Source organism: Kogia breviceps, chromosome 10 (assembly GCF_026419965.1).
Source record: "Kogia breviceps isolate mKogBre1 chromosome 10, mKogBre1 haplotype 1, whole genome shotgun sequence".
NCBI lineage: Eukaryota > Metazoa > Chordata > Mammalia > Artiodactyla > Physeteridae > Kogia > Kogia breviceps.
This window is the reverse complement of record NC_081319.1, coordinates 85,109,152-85,128,376: the sequence shown is the minus strand read 5'-3', so window position 1 is coordinate 85,128,376 and position 19,225 is coordinate 85,109,152. Positions and strand designations below refer to the sequence as shown.

At 45.2% G+C, this 19,225-nt stretch overlaps 1 protein-coding gene across 3 annotated transcripts; it reads left to right on the top strand.

The window, feature by feature from the left end:
• Nucleotides 1-321: 321 nt before the first annotated feature.
• On the top strand, nt 322-3,954 carry RPP21 (ribonuclease P/MRP subunit p21). 3 transcript variants are annotated; one of them, XM_059075949.2, is made up of 5 exons: nt 322-531; nt 608-708; nt 803-885; nt 1,939-2,064; nt 2,211-2,350. In XM_059075949.2, exons 1-5 carry the CDS (start codon nt 475-477, stop codon nt 2,306-2,308), a joined length of 465 nt encoding a protein of 154 aa, XP_058931932.1. In that variant the 5' UTR covers nt 322-474; the 3' UTR covers nt 2,309-2,350. The 3 variants fall into 3 exon arrangements, with proteins under 3 accessions (XP_058931932.1, XP_066862646.1, XP_058931933.1); XM_067006545.1 differs by lacking the exon at nt 2,211-2,350 and adding an exon at nt 3,261-3,954 and having other exon boundaries at nt 411-531; XM_059075950.2 differs by having other exon boundaries at nt 411-531; nt 1,939-2,071.
• The last annotated feature ends 15,271 nt before the right edge of the window (nt 3,955-19,225 follow it).

The window sequence follows — 19,225 nt, the reverse complement described above, 5'->3', positions numbered from 1 at the left end:
TTTTTGAATGTATAAACTGCGCCTTCAGTCTGTAGGTCTTCCAGGCATCTGCCTTTGGCTTCAGGAGCATAGGGCAGGAGGTCTAGCTGGGTATATATTGCACATAACCATCTCCCCAACGTATCTGCATAAAGAGACCAGTCTTCTGTCCTGAAGATGTTTAGCAGTTTAAGATTCTCTCCTGCTCCACTAACCTCTCCAGTCTCTACCTAATATAATCATGGGCTTGAGGAAGACTAAAAGGAAGCCAAAACTCATAAAGGAGCCCCTGGCTTGGATTGCAGGGGCTGGTGTGGGTTTGCAAATAGATGAGTTTGTGAGGCCGCAGGGTGTCGCCAGAGTAAGGACGGCACAGGAGCGAGCACGGCCCCAGGAACTACAGTTCCCAGGAGGCCTTGCGCGGACACCCGGGAGTGGGGCTACTCCGGGGTGGGGCCTGTGGACTGCGACGTGTGGGGAGCTAGCGCGGGTCGGATGGCCGGGCAGGTGAAGGACCGCGAGGCCTTCCAGAGGCTCAGCTTCCTGTACCAGGTGAGTCCGCGTTGCGGCGCACGCACGGGGAGGCGGCCCAGTGCGGAGGGCCCCCAGTGACGGCTCCTTCCCTCAGGCTGCCCACTGCGTCCTCGCGCAGGACCCCGAGAACCAGGCACTGGCGAGGTTTTACTGCCACACGGAGAGGACCATAGCGAAGCGGCTCGTATTGCGGCGGTGAGAGGGTTGCGGAGCCCGGCGGCGGGCTGGACGGGGGAAGGAGGGGAGAGGGAGAGCGGGCGCCCAGACCACCACCCACCTCCGCCCCCAGGGACCCTTCGGTGAAGAGGACCCTCTGTCGTGGCTGCTCTTCCCTCCTCATCCCGGGCCTGACCTGCACCCAGCGCCAGAGACGTGAGTGCTCCCTCCTGCTGAGGTGGGATGTTTGAGGAACACCTGTGAGCTGGGTGAGGGCACGGGCAATGATCCCTTCCTCGATGTAGATGGGTGCCCGATGTGGGATTTGGAGGCGTCGGCTTTCTCCAGCTCTGAGTTAACAACTTAACTCCACTTGGACAAACTAGGTCTGGGCAGTAGGGAAATGATGTTGCCGTGAGAAGCAACCCCGCCCATTCATGATAATAGATGTTATTGGACATCATGGAGGACATGATTCCCATATTCATTCATTCATTCAACAATTTTTTTCTGAGATGTGTCAAGTATTGCTCTAGAGTCATTATTCTCATTCAAATTATAGTCTGATGGGACAGACTAAGACAGAAACAATTAGACCAGCATAGAAAAATCTTTAATTAGGGAAGTAGAATACTAAGTTACTTCAACCAGTGATGGTGAGGTTCATTATAAGGGACGGGAGTGGGAGATGGAAATCCTAGGTATTTGTGAGGCCTCAGACAAGAGAGCTTGTGGTGCTGTCAAGGAACTGAGAGCCCAGGAGGCTGGCTTTGAGGTGGGCAAGGGCAAGACAGGAGGCCAGAGAGGGAAACAGGGCAGATCTTGAAGAGTCTTGTTAAGGTGTTTGGACTTTATCTTAAAGGGTACCAAGAGGGACTTTCCCGGTGGTCTAGTGGTTAAGACTCCGCACTCCCAATGCAGGCGGCTCAGGTTCAATCCCTAGTCAGGGAGCTAGATCCCGCATGCAACAAGAAGATCCCGCATGCAACAAGAAGATCCCGCATGCAACAAGAAGATCCCGCATGCAACAACGAAGATCCCGCAGGAGGCAACAAAGATCTCACCTGCTGCCACTAAGACCCGGCACAACCAAATAAATAAATAAAGGGTACCAAGAAAATGACAGACTTTATGCAGAGACCTGACACCATCAAATCAAGGTGGGGAGGGAGTAGAATCCCTACTGGAAAACAGTGGAGGCAAAAAGGGTGCAGGAGACCTTCTTTTCTCCTAAACCTGGGCACTCTCTTTTCTCCACATGCACCCCAGGCTGCAAGGCTCAGCGCTGGACTGTACAGACCTGCCTGACATGCCAGCGCAGCCAACGGTTCCTCAATGATCCTAGGCATCTGCTGTGGGGAGACCGGCCTGAGGCCCAGCTGGGGAGCCAGGCAGGTGAGAGGTGGTTGAGAAAATGCGGGGCACCCCAGGGGGGTAGGGACAGTGGGTAACATAGAGCTGCAGAGGACACATGGGTGGGTTCTGGGTTGGTGTGAAAGGTGCCACAGTCTTAAAAAAACTAATTCTGCTCATCTACTCAGATCCCAAACCACCACAACCCCTGCCAAACACAGCCCACCGCATTCCAGCCCACCTTCCTGAGGAGAAAGTGCAGCCTCAGAGTTCCAATCGCCAGTGATGGATTCACCCTGTTTTCCAAATAAATTTTAATTCTCTTTAACTTTGCATGCTTCTGTTCTGTATTTCAGCTCTTAACTCCATTTTCCTCTGTTTCTGTCTGTATTTCTCTGTCACCGGCTAACCTCTTCTTTCTCCTTTTAGTCCTTTGTCGTTATCATCCTCATACTCCCACCATTCAGGGAGATCCCAGTTACACTTGGCCCCATGAAGCACCTCGCATTTCCAGGACCCTGCCTCCAGTGCCCTCCACCCCTGCTTCCTCAGTGCAGTGCCACAATTGGAACTCAGGCTCCGGGGTTGTCTGCGAGGCCCTGATCCTTCTTAAGGCAGTCCATTTTTAGGTAGCCCTGACTGTTGACTAAAGGGCTGGACAGACAGACTGCTGATGCCACTAATGCTGTTTTTAAAGGAGGGAAAAAAAGTTTGGGTGGGGTTGGTGGAGGGAGGGTTTAGATTCTCCAGGCCCACTTCCTTTTGGGTCTTTTCCCAATCTCTGTGTTTTCTTCTATAAAATTATAATAAGAGAAGTTGTACAACCTGAAGTAATAAAGCCAATGGTACTAACAAACAGACACTGTCAGGTATTACACAAGTAAGTTCTGTAGGTAAACTTTCAAGGTTTTCTTGAGAATCAGTAAACAACAAAAATTGTTTTATTTGATATCCCTGGACAATTTACTCGAAGTCAGAATTTCAGACTGACCTCTTTGCTAGGTGCCAGCTAGTCAGTTTACCCCAAAAGTCGACAAACAAAATTCGCTATTCCCAGAATGCAGTTTACTCTCTTCCCTTTCTCTTGTAAAACCTGGTGGCACTTATTCATTGCTGCATAAAAATCACTGCATAACGTTGTAGCTTAAAACAACAATGATGTATTATTTCCCCTGATTCTGTGAACTAGACTGATTGAGGGCCTGTCTGGGTGGTTCTTCTGTTCCGTATGGCATCAGCTGGAATCACTCAGCTGCATTTAGCTGGAGGCCGGTACCTGGTCTGGAAGACTCAAGAAGCTTCATTTGCATGTATGCACCTCATTGCTTCTCCATGTAGCCTTGCTCTGTAACTGGCCTTGACATCCTCACAGCATGGCTGTCTCTGGGTGTTTGGACTTCCTTACAAAGCTTCTGGCTTCCACAGAGAGTATTCCAAGAAGACAAGCTCCACGGTGCAAGTGCTTATCAAGCCTCTGTCCTCGTCACGCTTGCTAATGTCACCTTGACCCCAGAGTAAGTCATGTGGCCAAGCCCACGTTCAGTGTGGAAGGGGCTACACTGGGGAGTGGATACTTGGAGGTTCATTGGTTCCTTGAGGACCACCAGTGTAGCAGTCTACCACATCCTTGTTTTGCCTTTGTCCCTGACTCATTCTCTTCACTGATTCCTTCACATGCCAGTACACTTTTTGCATGGAAAATACTTACCAGTGTGCAAGTAACTAAATGTTTCTGAGTTACTCTTTGACGTTTATTTCTGGAGATAGTACTCAATGGGTCAACTGTAGCAGCCAACACAAACGTGTAGCCTGAAGGTGCACCCCATGCAGGCCTGGACCCTTTGTGTCCTCAGCTCACCTTCCTTGGTTCCCTCCTTGAGTGTCATTTCTGAGCTGGTTGGTTCTTACACACTAAATCTGATTCTTGGCCAAGTTGTTTTGAGTGTGATTATGATTGCACATGACTGAACATGTCCACAGTGGGATAGCACTGGGGTTCCTCTAACTAGAGATCATAGCCCTCTTCCTCCTCCCAAAGCTCTGTCCTTTTTCATGTTTACTAATTATGATATAATAGTTGTCAGTATGTGCAAAAATGGATTTCCTATAACAAAGAGAAAATCAAAGCCCTATTATTCAATAGTCAGTTTTCTTTAATGTTTCTAAACAATTCAGTAATTCAAAATCCATGCTCTTTTAGGATCTATTAGATAAAATTAAATAGAGGAGAGAGAAGAAACTTATGTCATCCCAATTGAATCAAAAAAACAAGGTCTGGGCTTCCCTGGTGGCGCAGTGGTTGAGAGTCCACCTGCCGATGCAGGGGACACGGGTTCGTGCCCCAATCCGGGAAGACCCACATGCCGCGGAGCTGCTGGGCCCGTGAGCCATGGCCACTGAGCCTGCACGTCTGGAGCCTGTGCTCCACAAGGTGAGAGACCAAAAAAAAAAAAAAACAAGGTCTGGGAATCCCCTGGCAGTCCAGTGGTTAGGACTCTGCACTTCCACTGCAGAGGGCTCGGGTTCTATCTCTGGTTGGGGAACTAAGATCTGGCAGGCCGCATGGTGTCGCCAAAAAAAAAAAAGAAGAAAAAAAGATTTGAGGAAGGTAAGGGATCTAGTCATTGTTGGTTCAAAACCTCAGGAGCTTCCTAGGTAAAATCTGAAACCAGCTCCTGTACATGGAGAGCAAGGAGAGATCAAAGAAAGAGGCAGACCACTCCAGATTGGTAGGTGGCAGGTTTAAAATAAGCAAGGAAACTTACATACGAAGCTTTGTCTTGTGCAGCAGCAAGACGAGTAGACTCCACGCTCACCCACCAGAATCTTAAAAAGTTTGTATAGAGGCCTTAATAAGGTTTAGTCCTGCCTTCAGTCCAGATGGTCTCAACAACACCTTGCTCTCTCAAAGCTATGCCCTTGGAACAGCTCCCACTGTGGGAACAGTGGGCAGAACTCACACTCCAAGGACAGGGGAGTGGGTGAGGAGCCCCCGATTGCCCAGGTCCAGTTCGAGGGTCAGCCAGCAGTCATGTCCTCATGATTACCTCCTTCAACAGTCATGCAGGTATCTGGGAGAAACTTGCAGGCAGAGGGAACAGCTAGGGCAAGTGTCCTGAAGAGGGAGCCTGTGCAGAGTATTCATAGTTCGCAGGAGGCCTGTATGAGTGAACAGAGTGAGCCAGGTGGAGAGTAGTAAATGTGGCCAGGAGATAATGGGAGGCCAAGGATCTCTAGGCCATCATAAGGAAATTGACTTGTTCATTGGGAGGCCATTGGAGGTTTTTAGCAAGAAATGACATGATCTGACTTAACATTTTAAAAGGATCACTCTGATCTAACAATAGACTAGGAGAGCAAGATTGGAAGAAAGGAAAACAGGAAGCTGTTGTGGTCACCCATGTGAGAGGTGATAGTGGCTTGGACCAGGGTCTTAACAGAGGGAGAGCACTGTTCAGATTTTAGATCTAGCTTGAAGGTAGAACCCATAGATTTCCTGATGGACTAGCAGAGGGATGTAAGAAAAAGGACAAACAATTCCACAAAACTAAAGTTTAAACGGTCTCGTGATATGTGCTATAATATATTCAGAACAAGATATTGGTCTGTACTTTGAAAATATTCTCTGAAAAGGATATTTTATGAATTCCTATTTGATCCAAATGTACAGAGTCCAGTATATCTCCAGCCCTGATGTGTGAATTAGTTTCCTAGGGCTGCCATAACAAAGTGCCACAAAATGGGTGGCTTACAACAACAGAAGTTTATTCTCTCACAGTGCTAGAGGCTAGGAGTCAAGCCATCCACAGGACAATGCTTTCTCCAAAGGCTCTGTAGAAGGAGTCTTCCTTGCTTGTTCCTAACTTCTGATGTTTATCAGTAATCCTTGGTGATCCTTGGCTTGTAGATACGTCACTCCAGTCTCTGCCTCCAGCACTGTATGGCATTCTCCCTGTTTGTCTCCATCTCTGTCCACATTACCCTCTTACAAGGACATCAGTCATTGGAGTAGGGCCCACCCTAATCCAATATGATGTCATCTTAACTTGATTATATCTGCAAAGACCCTACCTCCAAATAAGGTCACATTCACATGTTCTAGGTGGACAAAAATTTGGTGAGGGACATTATTCATCTCAGTGCAGGGTGGAAGTTGGGTTTAGAATTCAATCTAATCATTCCCAGGGCTTCTGGAAAGTATACTTTATGTAGAACGGAGAGACATGCCATCACTTCTGTAACTCTCTATGAACTTTTCTTTCTGTAATGGTAATGCTATAAGGTTCTTAGCATATATCCTCTCATTATAAAGATAATCAAAGTACCTGATGCTTTCCATTGAGCCTTTTGAGGATCTGTTGTATAAATCAGGGGGAATATTTTCCGATTGCAAAGAAGAATGAGACAGAACAATAATTCACTATGTTAATGAACTAAAAGAGAAAAAATAATAATAATTTTAGTAAATGTAGAAAAAGCATTTGACAGAATCTAACATTTATTCCTAATAAGATCTCTCAGCAAATGAGGAATAGATGAAAAGTTCCTCAGCCTTTAAAGGACATCTATGAAAAAGCTACAACTAGCATCACATTTAATGGTGAAAAAATAAATGCTTTCCCCCTAAAGTCAGGAGAAAGACAAAATTGGCTACTGTCACCTCTTCTACTCATCATTGAACTAGTGGCTCTAGCCAGTGCAACAAGGCAAGAAACAGAAACAAAAGGCATCCAGATTGGAAAGGAAGGAGTAAAATTGTTTTAGTTTGCAGAAGACATGATCATCTATGTAGGAAGTCTTAAGACATCACTTGAAAATCTCCTACAGGGACTTCCCTGGTGATCTGGTGGTTAAGACTCTGCACTTCCACTGCAGGGAGCATGGGTTTGATCCCTGGTCCATGTGGGTTTGATCCCTGAACGTTGTGCAATGCAGCCAAAAAATAAATAAAATAAAAAATGCTCCTACACCTAATAAGTGAGTTTAGCAAGAGTGCAGGATATTAAAAAAAATTGTATTTCTATATACTAGAAATTGTATTTCTATACACAATTAGAAATTAATATTAAAAACCAATACATTTACAATAGCATCCAGATATTACATACTTAGGGGTAAATATGACAAAAATTATGAAAGGCCTATATACTGAAAACTACAAAATATTGTTCCAAGACCCAAATAAATGAAGAGATATAATAGCGTGTTCATGAATTGGAGGACTCAATATTATTGAGATATCAATTCTCCCCAAACATGTCTCCCTAGATTTAAAGCAATCTCAACCCCCCCTTTTTTTTTACTCTGAAAGTCATATATTAATAGCCAAAACAACTCTGAAAAAGAATAACAAATTGGAGGAATTAAAGACTTGAGTTCAAGACTTATAAAGCAATAGTAGACAATATAGTCTTGGTGTAAAGATAGACAAATAGATCAATGGAGCAGAATAAAGTCCAGAAATAGATCAACACATATATGGATAACTTATTTTGGGCAAAGGCAAAAAGACAATTCGGTAAAGAAATGACATTTCTTTACAACAAATGATGCTGAAACAACTGCTTATCCATATGCAAAGAAAGGTAACTTCAATCCACTGGTCTCCTCAGCCTTCCTCTCACCCATCTCCTAGTCACTGCCTTTCTCTATCTTGCTGCCCCTTTTCTGTCTCAGGAGCCCCTTCACCCCCTACCCTTTCCCTGCCCCATCAACCTTGGACGCCAGGAAGGAGAAAGTTATCAGCTCCTCCCTACCCCCAGGAGGTATTTCTACAGAGTCTGAGGATGGAGCCTTGAGCACAGGGTGGAGCAGGGAGGGCTGGAGTATTGAAACCCAAAGACCACAGATCTTCAAGGGTTAAACCTGAAGATTAGCACCTTTCACCTTCCCTTCTAAGAGCTGCTTTCCTGGCCTATCATATCCAAGATCATCATATTCCCTGTGCGAGTCATTATCCTCCCACCTACAGGACTTGCCTTTATCTTCTTGCTGTTACCTTGATGCTTGTTATAGGGAAGAGAAAGAGTCCAGGTAGGAAAGAGAGCCCCTACTTCCTTACGGCTTCCCCACCCTAAGTGGCGGAATTGCCCCATTTTCTGCCCCCATTACCACTGGGCTGGAAATGACTACACCTAGATATGCAGCATGCTGTGGGAAGGAGACTGGCTCTCAGGTGGGCAATGCCTTAGCCTAGTTGAGCAACCACTGCCTGGGGGGCCAAAATCTGCAGGGAGCCAGGCTCGCTGGGACTGGGTACTTGGGGTAGTTTTCTGCATTAGAAGCTTGATTGTCAGGTGGGCAGACTGAGAAAGTTTAGGCCAGAAGCAGAGCAGGGAGGCTGCTGCCTGTTGAGCCATAGTCCCTGCATCCCAGGACTTTCTGGAGTCAGACTGCTGCTTCAGCAGAGCGGGCCACTTCGTAGTATTTACAGGCCACAGAGATCTGTTTGAAGCCAGATTTCCCATGCTATCCCCTTGAGGTCTCTGCTCAGTAGGTCTGGGGTGTACCTGAGAGGCACCCAGGATGCCTGGAAATCAGATTTCCATAATACAGTTCACCCTCCTATAAATTCTGTCCTTGGTTTTTATAAATTTTTTATATGAAGTTAAATGTTAGCATAACAGATGTGAATAAGTGAGAAAATTTGGTGAACGTGTGTACATAGATGCCTCGCAAGCTTAACCATTAGGTGAGGACGGCAGGTTAACTGTAGCCAGCACAGGTGAGAACGGAGGAACAGTTCAGGCCACCAGAATTGGGTGTCCTCCCTGTTTTAAAAGGTACCTGGGATTTTGCTTCTACTCTGGTATGTATGGTGACGCCAACAGATCAGGAGATGATTACCATTGAAAAGATAGTTGTACTCTGGTTCCCAAGAAGTGAGGAGGGGGCATTGCACACCCACTGAGCAGGGCCACAGGCAGAACACTGAGGTCGAGGTCAGTTGCAGATAGAGAGCAGGCGCAACAGCAGGAAAGCCTGTATTGTGGTTTTTGTGGGAAGGAACTGGTGAGGCAGGGCAACAGTGGGCCGACCAGGTTTGGCGTTGCTAGTTTGAATAATCTTAGCGAGCTCCAAGGTGCAGACCTAGTTGTCTGATGCCTGGTGCTGGGGCGGTTAGGGCCTAGGGTTAATGTCTCACAAGCTTAAGAAGGAATAAAGCAGCTGGGTGAGGGGGTGCGGACTCCAGATTGGTTAGTTTGCATGTCAGAGGGTGAGCTCCTGGGAGATTTGATTGCTATCTCTAAGAGTAGGCTAACCCCGGGAGGGGCGGTCCCTCCCTAATCTGCAAGGCCCAACAGGTCAAAATCTTCAGAAACTAGAAAATATGGTTAACATACTCACACCCAGAAGTTACAGGTCAGAGGCCTAGGATCTCTGCTGCAGGATAGGCTTAGGGAAAGCAACTGACTAGTCCCAATGAAACAGAGAAGGGGGCAGGGCACAATCTTTGAAAGAATGATCCAGCCCGAGGACGTGACATAAACTGATTAGAGCCAAATAGGTCCAAGATGTCAGACAAGTTGACTTCCACTAGACCTTGAGCCTCAGTATACGCTCACTGTGACACATCAGCAAGCTAAATGACACACAGGCGCCATGGCACTTCCAACGCTGACCATCAAAGGCCAAAATGGTGGTGGCCCGATTTCTGGAAATCCCCACAACAGCTAGAATACTCCTCGCACTCATTAGCCTATGAGATTACCCACTCCTGTAAAATCTGACAACCCCATACCCTGGTGCCACTCTCACCTTCTGAGATGGCCCACACTCTGTCTGTGGAGTGTGTTTCTCTCTAAATAAATCCACTTATTACCTATCACTTTATCTCTCACTGAATACTTTCTGCCATGAGACGTCAAAACCTGAACTTCATTAAGTTCTGAAACCAGGTGTTAACCTGAGACCAGGCCTTTTACCTGATCTCAGATAAAAGACCGTGGGGGACTTCCCTGGTGGTGCAGTGGTGAAGAATCCGCCTGCCAATGCAGGGGACATGGGTTCGAGCCCTAGTCTGGGAAGATCCCCCATGCTGCAGAGCAGCTAAGCCCGTGTGCCACAACCACTGAGCCTGCATGTGGCAACCACTGAAGCCCGCGCTCCTAGAGCCCGTGCTTCTGCAACAAGAGAAGCCACCACAATGAGAAGCTTGCGCACCGCAATAAAGAGTAAGCCCCCACTCGCCGCAACTAGAGAAAATCCACGCACAGCAACAAAGACCCAACATAGCCAAAAATTAAAAAAATAAAGAAAGAAATTTATTTTTAAAAAAGACCTTGGGTTTTGGTCAGGTTCAAGTCCCAATCTGGGTTTAGGCTGGGTTCGTGTCCCAGAACGTGGGTTCAAGTCCCAGTCTGAGGTACACGGTTTCACCAACACTTCCCTTTCCTGTATTGCTTTCTGATCCTGCCCTAGTCTGGACTGGGATAGTTCTGGAAACTTCACTGGAGCCTAAGACTAGCAGTTCCTTAAGAGTGTTCACCCTGGCATCTCACAGGATGTTTTTTCCTCATAAGGGGTAAAGACTGGGACTTTTTTTTCCTGAAACTGAGTATGTAGGTAGGAGAGTCAGAGAAGGAGCCTTAGGATGGGGGAGATAGGAGTCCAGAGGAGGATTCTGTCCTCAGAATCTGTAGGCTGTGACCAGATGTATTTACAAGTTTCTATTTGAACACCTATTTTCAGTTCTTTGGGGTATATACTTAGGAGTGGAATTGCTGGATCATATGGTAGTTCTGTTTTTTGGGCAACCACCAAACTCTCTTCCACAGCTGCTGCACCATTTTACATTCCCACTAGCAATATACAAGCATTCTAATTTCCCTCCATTCTTGCACTTTTTATTTTGTTTGTTTATTATAGCCATCCTAGTGGGTGTGAAGTGCTATCTCCTTATGGTTTTGATTTGCATTTCCCAAAGACTAATGATGTTGAGCATCTTTTCCTATACTTGTTGACCATTTGTGTATCTTTGGAAAAATATGTATTCAAGACCTTTGCCCCCTATTTTTTTTTTTTGTCACTCTGGGCTTGCTGGATCTGTCATAGCGCTGGTGGGTGTGTTATTTAGCCTGCTAATGTATTACAGTGAGCATATACTGAGGCTCAGGGTCTACTGGAAGTCAACTTGTCTGCCATCTTGGACCTAGTTGGTTCTAACCAGTTTTTGTCATGTCCTATGGCTATGTTATTATTTTAAAGGTTGTGCCCTGCCCCCTTCCCTCCTGTTTCATTTCCACTTGTTTCTCCCAAGGCCTCTTGCCTTCTGAGACAGCCCACACTCTGTCTGTGGAGTGTGTTTCTCTTTAAATGAATCCACTTCTTATCTATCACTTTGTCTCTCACTGAATTCTTTCTGCAATGAGACATCAAGAACCTGAGCTTCATTAAGTCCTGAGACCAGGTGTGTGATCTCAGTTGCACGGTTTCAGTTCCTCACAGTCCATCAGTGTTCTGGCCTCTTAAAACAATTGCTCTTGTAATAAGCACTCAAGATTTTCTTGAAATTCTGCCTTGATTTTTGTTTGTCATTTCTTGCATCATTGCTGTTTTCCTGATGTGTTTCAGCACTTATCTCACTACATCTAGATTATTAAGCATGTGACTGATCCTTGAGTTTCTGTCTCCGCTGCTGCATTTGGGTTCTGCCCTTTTTCTCTGTCTTATTACACAAGGATTAGGAAGCATTCCCTGAACAAAAGAATTTTCCACAATCTTGGGGTTGAATATGAATTGCTATTAACATCTGAATTTATATTTAGAGAAGGTGGGTGTTGTACAACCAAGCCTCTTAAACTTGAAAGCTCTCCAAGGTCATCTAAACCACACTGTTGATCTTCCTCCAGTGTGCAGTTACCCTGGGAGCCAATGATGTCATAACATCCATTCCAGAGTTGTGTTTTTGCTGAAGTGAATGATCCTGAAGTGTTTTGGGTTCTGATAAGTATATAGCCAAAGTGGATACCAACTCCAGGAATCCTGATCTGTAACATTCTCCCACTAAAAATCACCGGGAGCTATCTATGATTTAGGCATTTAGAGGTTTTTTTCGTCAATTTCTGTCTTCTTCGGGGTTTCACAGCGTTGTTGAGTCTTCCGCTTGGCAGAGCCTTGCCAAAGCAGGACAGAGCTACGGGCTGGGAGCGGCGGCTGGCCGCGGTGCCAACTCCGTGACACCAGATCGGTGTCTCTGCACGAGTTCCTGGAGTTTTGTACCCGCACAGTCCAGCATCGTGGCTGGTGGATAGAGGACGTTAAATAACCGTTGGTTGATTTAAGGAATGAGCGACGCAGCGATGCGTCTGAGCTGCACAGCCGGGAAGCCGCAAACACTCCCGGGCCACTTCTGGGTCTGGCTCTCTTTTCCAGCTGCTGAGATTCTTCCTTTCCCTTTCACTTCCGCTTCTCGACTTCGCTGGGAGGTCCTGCTCTGACTCCCACCTGAGAGCTTCCGCTGGTCTCTCCCTGTTGTCACGCTTCTCAGACACCGCTCCACCCCCGCCACACACACAGAGATATGGGACTTGTCTTGCGAGTTTCACGGTTCTCCCAGCTCAGATGTGTTCCCCAAGCTTGGACATGCCTTTTGCTTCCCAGAGGCGTAGGGAAGAAGCAATTCGACTTTGTCCTTTGGGCTTCTTGTTGTGTCTGGGAAGCGTGGGACGCTGTGGTTTAGTGAGAAACCAGAGGAGACTCAAGGGACAGAGTTCACGGTCCTTATTGTCCCTTATTGGAAATTTGCAATATCTCAATAGGAGGATTTTTCCTCAATATATGGGAAAAAGTCAAATTGGAGAAAGAGCCGAGAGGAAAAAGAGAAGATGATGGGCTCCGGTGCTAGCAAATAGTTCACGAGAAACCTAATGCAGTCTAAAACCCGGAGGAAAAGTGGCGTTGCAGAAGTTCCTCTGCAGTTGCGTTCACAGACTCTCAGTTTCCGTCGCCCAGAGTCCGCTCCTTTGGCGCCACCTTGTGGCAGCTCCACCCGGCCTGAGTTGCGGCTCTTGTTCTCTGCTGATTGCGCGTCCCTGCCCTCACACAGGGCCCCTCAGCTACTCCAGCTCATTCCAAGTAAACAGATAGCACTCAACTCCTGGGTTGGGGCACTCAACAGTGCCCCAACCCAGGAGATCCATGTCCCTTTCGCCTGGGACCTCTGACAGCGCAGGCTTCTACTCTAGCAGAACCAGAGACCGCTGCCCTGGTCTGTTCTGCCGTCCCTTCCACCCTTTGTGGCTGCTTCATCTCAGGCATTTGCCCTTGTCTGGGATGCCAGTCGCAGTGCGTGGCCACTGGCCTAGCTGAGATCGTCATTATCTGTCCCTGAGATTTCTGCCAAGTCTTCCTAACATATTTCTTTTCTTCCAGTCTCACTCTCCTCCAAAGACTCTGCCAGCCACCAGAGAGATATTTGAAGAGCAAAATGTCATTTGATCCTTCCCCTACTTAAAAATCTTCAGTGGCCCACACAATCATTTCTAGAAAACATAGCCCCAAATTGCATATAGTCTTGAATACATATAAAGCAAAAGCTATCAATATGTAGTATACATCTGTGAAGCATTTTAATTGCAGAAAATGTATGCCAAAGTCACAGTAAATAACATTGCACTACAAACTATAGGATGTCAATAATTTGCTCCCCTTTAATCATTTTACTTACAAATTACTACTGGCCAGTAGGCTGACTAATGGCTCCTAATCACATCCTAATGCCTGAAAACTGTGAATATTGCCTTAGATGGCAAAAGGGACTTTGCAGATATGATGAAACTGAAGATCTTGAAAAAGGGGAGTTATCCTGAATTTGCAGGGTGGGCCCAGATGTAATCACAACGGTCCTTATCAGAGAAGGAGGGAGGAGTCAGTCAGAAGAGAAGGTCATGTGATGTACTTTAGCGGTGAAGGAAGTGATTGAAGTGATGTACTTTAACGGTGGAGGAAGGAGCTACAAACCAAGCAACATAGGCAGACTCTAGAATCTGGAAAGTGTAAGGGAATGAGTTTTTCCTTAGAGCCTCCAGCAGGAACCAGCCCAGCTGACACCCTGACTTTAGTCCACTGAAACTAATTTTGGACTTCTGACCTCAAGACCTGTAAGAGAATAAAATTTTTTAGCCCTCAGATGAGCCCCTAAGACTTGGAGGATCCAACACAACTTTTCCAATTCAAATATATGGTTCTGATCTGGCTAGAGCAATGGTCTTTCAGGATCATTCTTGAGTCATACTGGGCAAAATCAAGAAAACCATGAGTTACCTTGACACATCATAGCCACCAAAAATGTTTACTGAATTTATGGGGACTTCCCTGGCAGTCCAGTGGTTAAGACTCTGCGCTTCCACCACAGGGGGCGCGGGCTGGATCCCTGGTCAGGGAACTAAGATCGCACATGCTACACAGTGCGGCAAAAAAGAAAAAGAAGTGTTTGCTGAATTTAAATGGATTTCTTAAATACATCACTGGTTTACATCAGCTTGCAGAACCTTTGCTTGTCCACCAGGGGCCAGCCCACCCTCCTGCACTTGCCATTATCACCAATGTGCAGAATTGTATCCTACCAAATCAGCAGCCCCACTTCTAGCACGTCTGCAGAAGAGAACCCAGGGAATGTATGTCCCAGAATCCCCATAGCTCAAGTTCAAGTTTTCCAGTGGGAGAGACTTGTATGAGATATGGGGCCCAGAAGAGGGAGATCTCGCTATCCATCAGGCACATGAGTGAGCAGGCACATGTGAAATTCTCAGCAGCTACTGTACTAGGTTTGACACCCACCTGCTTTGCCTTGCAGACTGAGACACAGGATGGGAGTTTTCTCACAGGTTCTAGAGAATTACAGCAATCTCCCAGAAAGCTTGTGAGAACCACCCACCAGTGCTTTGAGATGAGGTCTCCAGCATTTGCTTCCCTAACCTTCCAACTTCAGCTCCTCAGAATTTTGGTGGTGCCTGGTATTATTTTCCTATATCTGCCATAGCAAATTACCACAAACTTAGTGGCTTAAAACAACATGAGGCCTTTCTCACCTTCTGAGATGGCCCACACTCTGTGGAATGTGTTTCTCTCTAAATAAATCCACTTCTTACCTATCACTTTGTCTCTCACTGAATTCTTTCTGCGGTCAGACATCAAGAACCTGAGCTTTGGGGCTTCCTTGGTGGCACAGTGGTTAGGAATCTGCCTGCCAGTGCAGGGGACACGGGTTCGAGCCCTGGTCCGGGGAGACCCCACATGCCATGAGCAACTAAGCCCGTGTGCCACAGCTACTGAGCCTGCACTCTAGAGCCCGCAGCCACAACTACTGAGCCCGTGAGCCGCAGCTACTGAAGCCCATGCGCCTAGAGCCCATGCTCCACAACAAGAGAAGCCACTGCAGTGAGAAGCCCACGCACCACAATGAAGAGTAGCCCCCGCTCGCTGCAACTGGAGAAAGCCCGCGAGCTGCAACGAAGACCCAATGCAGCCAAAAATAATAAACAAATTCAATAAATAAATAAATAAAAATAAAACTTAAAAACAACATGAATTTGTTATCTTACAGTTCTGGATGTCAAAGTCTGAAATAGGTTTCACGAGGCTAAAATCAATATGTCGGCAAGGCTGTGTTCCTTCTGCAACCTCTAGGAGACAATCTGTTTCCTTGCCTTCTCCAGTCTCCAGAGGCTGCCTGCATTTCTCAGCTTGTGGCCCCTTCCTCCGTCTTCTGAGTCAACAGTCAAATCACTGTGACCTCTGACTCTGTCGTTGAATCTCATTCTCTAACTCTGACTCTCCTGCCTTCCTTTTTCACTTGTAAAGAACCCTGTGTTACATTGGACCTGCCTGTATAATCCAGGATAATACTCCCATCTCAAGAGTCAAAAAGTCCCTTTTGTCATATCAGGTGACATTTTCACATGTTCCACGGATTAAGACATGGGCTTCTTTAGGAGACCATTGTCACGCCTACCACATAACTTCACTGATGTTTGCTCCCCAGATTTTCAACTGTGGTAGAAACTGTTATTCCTGTGTTATTCTTTTTATTCCTGGAATACCAGAGTAGGGCTGTTTTTCTGAAAAAGCCTACACTGATACAAGAAGAGCTGAAAAATCGTGCTCCTATTATCCCGAAGTCTCCAAATGGTGCTGATTTCTTAATATGCAATAGGTATAAATTAGGCAATGATCTTGCCAGGGCAATGGAAGGAGGAAAAAAAGGAATCATCAGAAAGCCCCTGTCCCTTGTCCATGGTGTCTGGTCCTCTTGGGCTCTGGGCTGCAATTTTCCTCTCACATTGACCCCAGCCAATTCCTGACTGAAAGGGCTTTTAACATGATTTGTGTTCAGTTCCTGGATTTGTCATCTTCTCTCTGTCCTCTCATGTATCTCCATGTTTGTGTTTTTCTTCTCTTCCAACACTGTAGTCCTGCCTCGATTCTTATCATTGTACTCTTCCTGGCTTGCACACAAGTAAGCCAATTCTCCAAGAAGAAATTCCAGACACCTCTTCATTATTTGTTAGTTACTGTTTTTATTGGCTGCAGAGTTTATGGGGCAAGCTCTCAAGTTTCTTAACTTTCTATTTTACAAAATTGACTATAGGGCTTCCCTGATGGCACAGTGGTTAAGAATCCGCCTGCCAATGCAGCGGACACGGGTTCAAGCCCTAGTCGGGGAAGATCCCACATGCCGCGGAGCAGCTGAGCCCAAGTGCCACAACTACTGAGCCTGTGCTCTAGAGCCTGTGCTCTGCAACAAGAAAAGCCTGCACACTGTAACGAAGAGTAGCCCCTGGCTTGCCACAGCTAGAGAAAGCCTGTGCGCAGCAACGAAGACCCAATGCAGCCAAAAGTAAATAAATAAAATTAATTATTTTTAAAAAATTGACTATAAAAATAATGCATACTCACACAGGAAATGAAACAATCAAATTTGTATAAATATATTTTAAATCTCCACCATCACTAAACCCACACCCACCTTATTGAGGTAATTAATATTATCAGTCTATTCCCTATATTTTCGATTTCTCCATTTTCATAAACACTTGTATTGAGGGACTTCCCTGGCGTTCCAGTGGTTAAGATTCTGTGCTTCCACTGCAGGGGTCACAGGTTCAATCCCTGGCCTGGGAACTAAGATCCGCATGCCACATGGCGTGGCCAAAAAAACAAAAACCAGAAAGCAACAACAACAACAAAACTATATTGGGTGTTTTTCTCTCATAGCTTCTTTTTTTAAGCAAAGAAACGCACTAATTTTACTTGACACAGTCATTTTTAACAACTTGAGATATAAATCACCATACAATTCACGCAAAGTGTACAATTCGGTGGTTTTACTATATTCACAGAGTTGTGCCACCATCAGCACAATCAATTCTAGAACACTTATCACCCCCGAAAGAAACCATACTCATTAGCTGTCACTCTCCATTTCCCCCAAGACCCCAGTCTTAGGCAATTACCAACGTATGTTTCATTTCTACAGATTTCCTATTCTGAGTATTTCATATAAATTAAATCATACAATATGTGGCCTTTTGGGTCTGGCTTCTTTCACTTAGGATAATGTTTTCGAGGTTCATCCTTTTTGTAGCAGTATGAGTACTTCCTTTCTTCCCTTTCTTCTTCCTCTTCCTCTTCTTCTCCTCTCCTCCTCCTCCTCCTTCTTCTTCTTTGCTGAATAATATTCCATGTATAGACATACTACAATTTGCTTATTCATTTATTATTTGACAAACGTTTGGGTTGTTTCCATTTTTTGCTATTATAAATAATGTTGTTATAAACACTTGTGTACAACGTTTTTGTGTGGACATGTGTTTTTATTTCTCTTGAAGTGCTTACTTTGGTCTAAATGCTGTTACACTGTAGGTTCACTGTAGATGGGCTGCCTGGCAGAACAGAGGCTCAGGTGACTTACTGCCTCTGCGAGTCACTTCCTCTTCTGCCCAAACTGGCTCTTCTATTATAGTGACATCACGGTTAATGATGTATTGAAAGTGGGGTAGATTCAGAATTTGAGATTGTGATTAATGACTGTGTTTAAAATCACAATTTCATGACCATTAGGGTTTACCTTAAACTTTCCTCTCTGGTATCCCATTGTATCCAGTTGAGAAAGAACTCCAGCTCCCTGTACACTAGCGCATGTAGATCTGTCCACAGTGCTGAAAGTCTTAAATTGGCAGATTCCACCAACTCCATGAATGGCCTTCTTATTGTGGAAAATTGCTCTACAATTGAATTTGTACATTCGTTATTTATAAGTTTAGAGCATCTGAGTTACTGAACAATCCAGCAATAATTTGGGAAGATAACATACAGAAAGATCCACAAAATATTCTCTTATGCCCTATACTGAAATGTATAGAACAAAACAAAAAGAGACCACATAATGAGTGAGAAGTTTATCTTTAAGTTTTTTATCAGGATATAAATAAATTCAGTATTATTGTGGAGGAAAGAGAAAGAATTCAGATTTCAATTAACTTTGATTATCCCCTCCCAATTTATTATCCTTTTTAACCTCACAAGACATTTCCATTTTTTCTATAGTTTATCTTCATTCAGTGTTATGCACACACTTACCCTTATTTCTTGTTTATTTTTAATTTAAACTCATACCCTCCTCCTGAGACCTCTCCTTTTGCCTGAAGTACATTCTTCAGAGTTCCTTTAGTAATGGTCTGTTTGTGTCAAACTGTCTGCCTTTGGAAAATCCCATTGAAATTTTAGTTTTAATTATTATGTTTTTTAAAATCATTAATTAATTAATTAATTAATTAATTTTGTCTGCATTGGATCTTCGTTGCTGCGTGCAGGCTTTCTCTAGTTGCAGAGAGCAGGGGCTGCTCTTCGTTGAGGAGCACAGTCTCTAGGCATGCGGGCTTCAGTAGTTGTGGCTCGTGGGCTTAGTTGCTCTGTGGCATGTGGGATCTTCCTGGACCAGGGCTCAAACCCGTGTCCCCTGCATTAGCACGTGGATTCTTAACCACTGCGCCACCAGGGAAGTCCCTGTATTTTCATTTATAAAATGCTGTATATAATTCTTTTCAAATTTTCTTGGCTATTCTTTACAGTGAAAGAATATCAACTGGAAATATTTAAAAATTTGTCTGTTATTCACAGTAAGAATAAGCTATTTTATAACCTAGTTTTATTACTCTAATTTCAAAGTTATAGGATTCTGTTGTTTGTTTTTTCTGTTTCT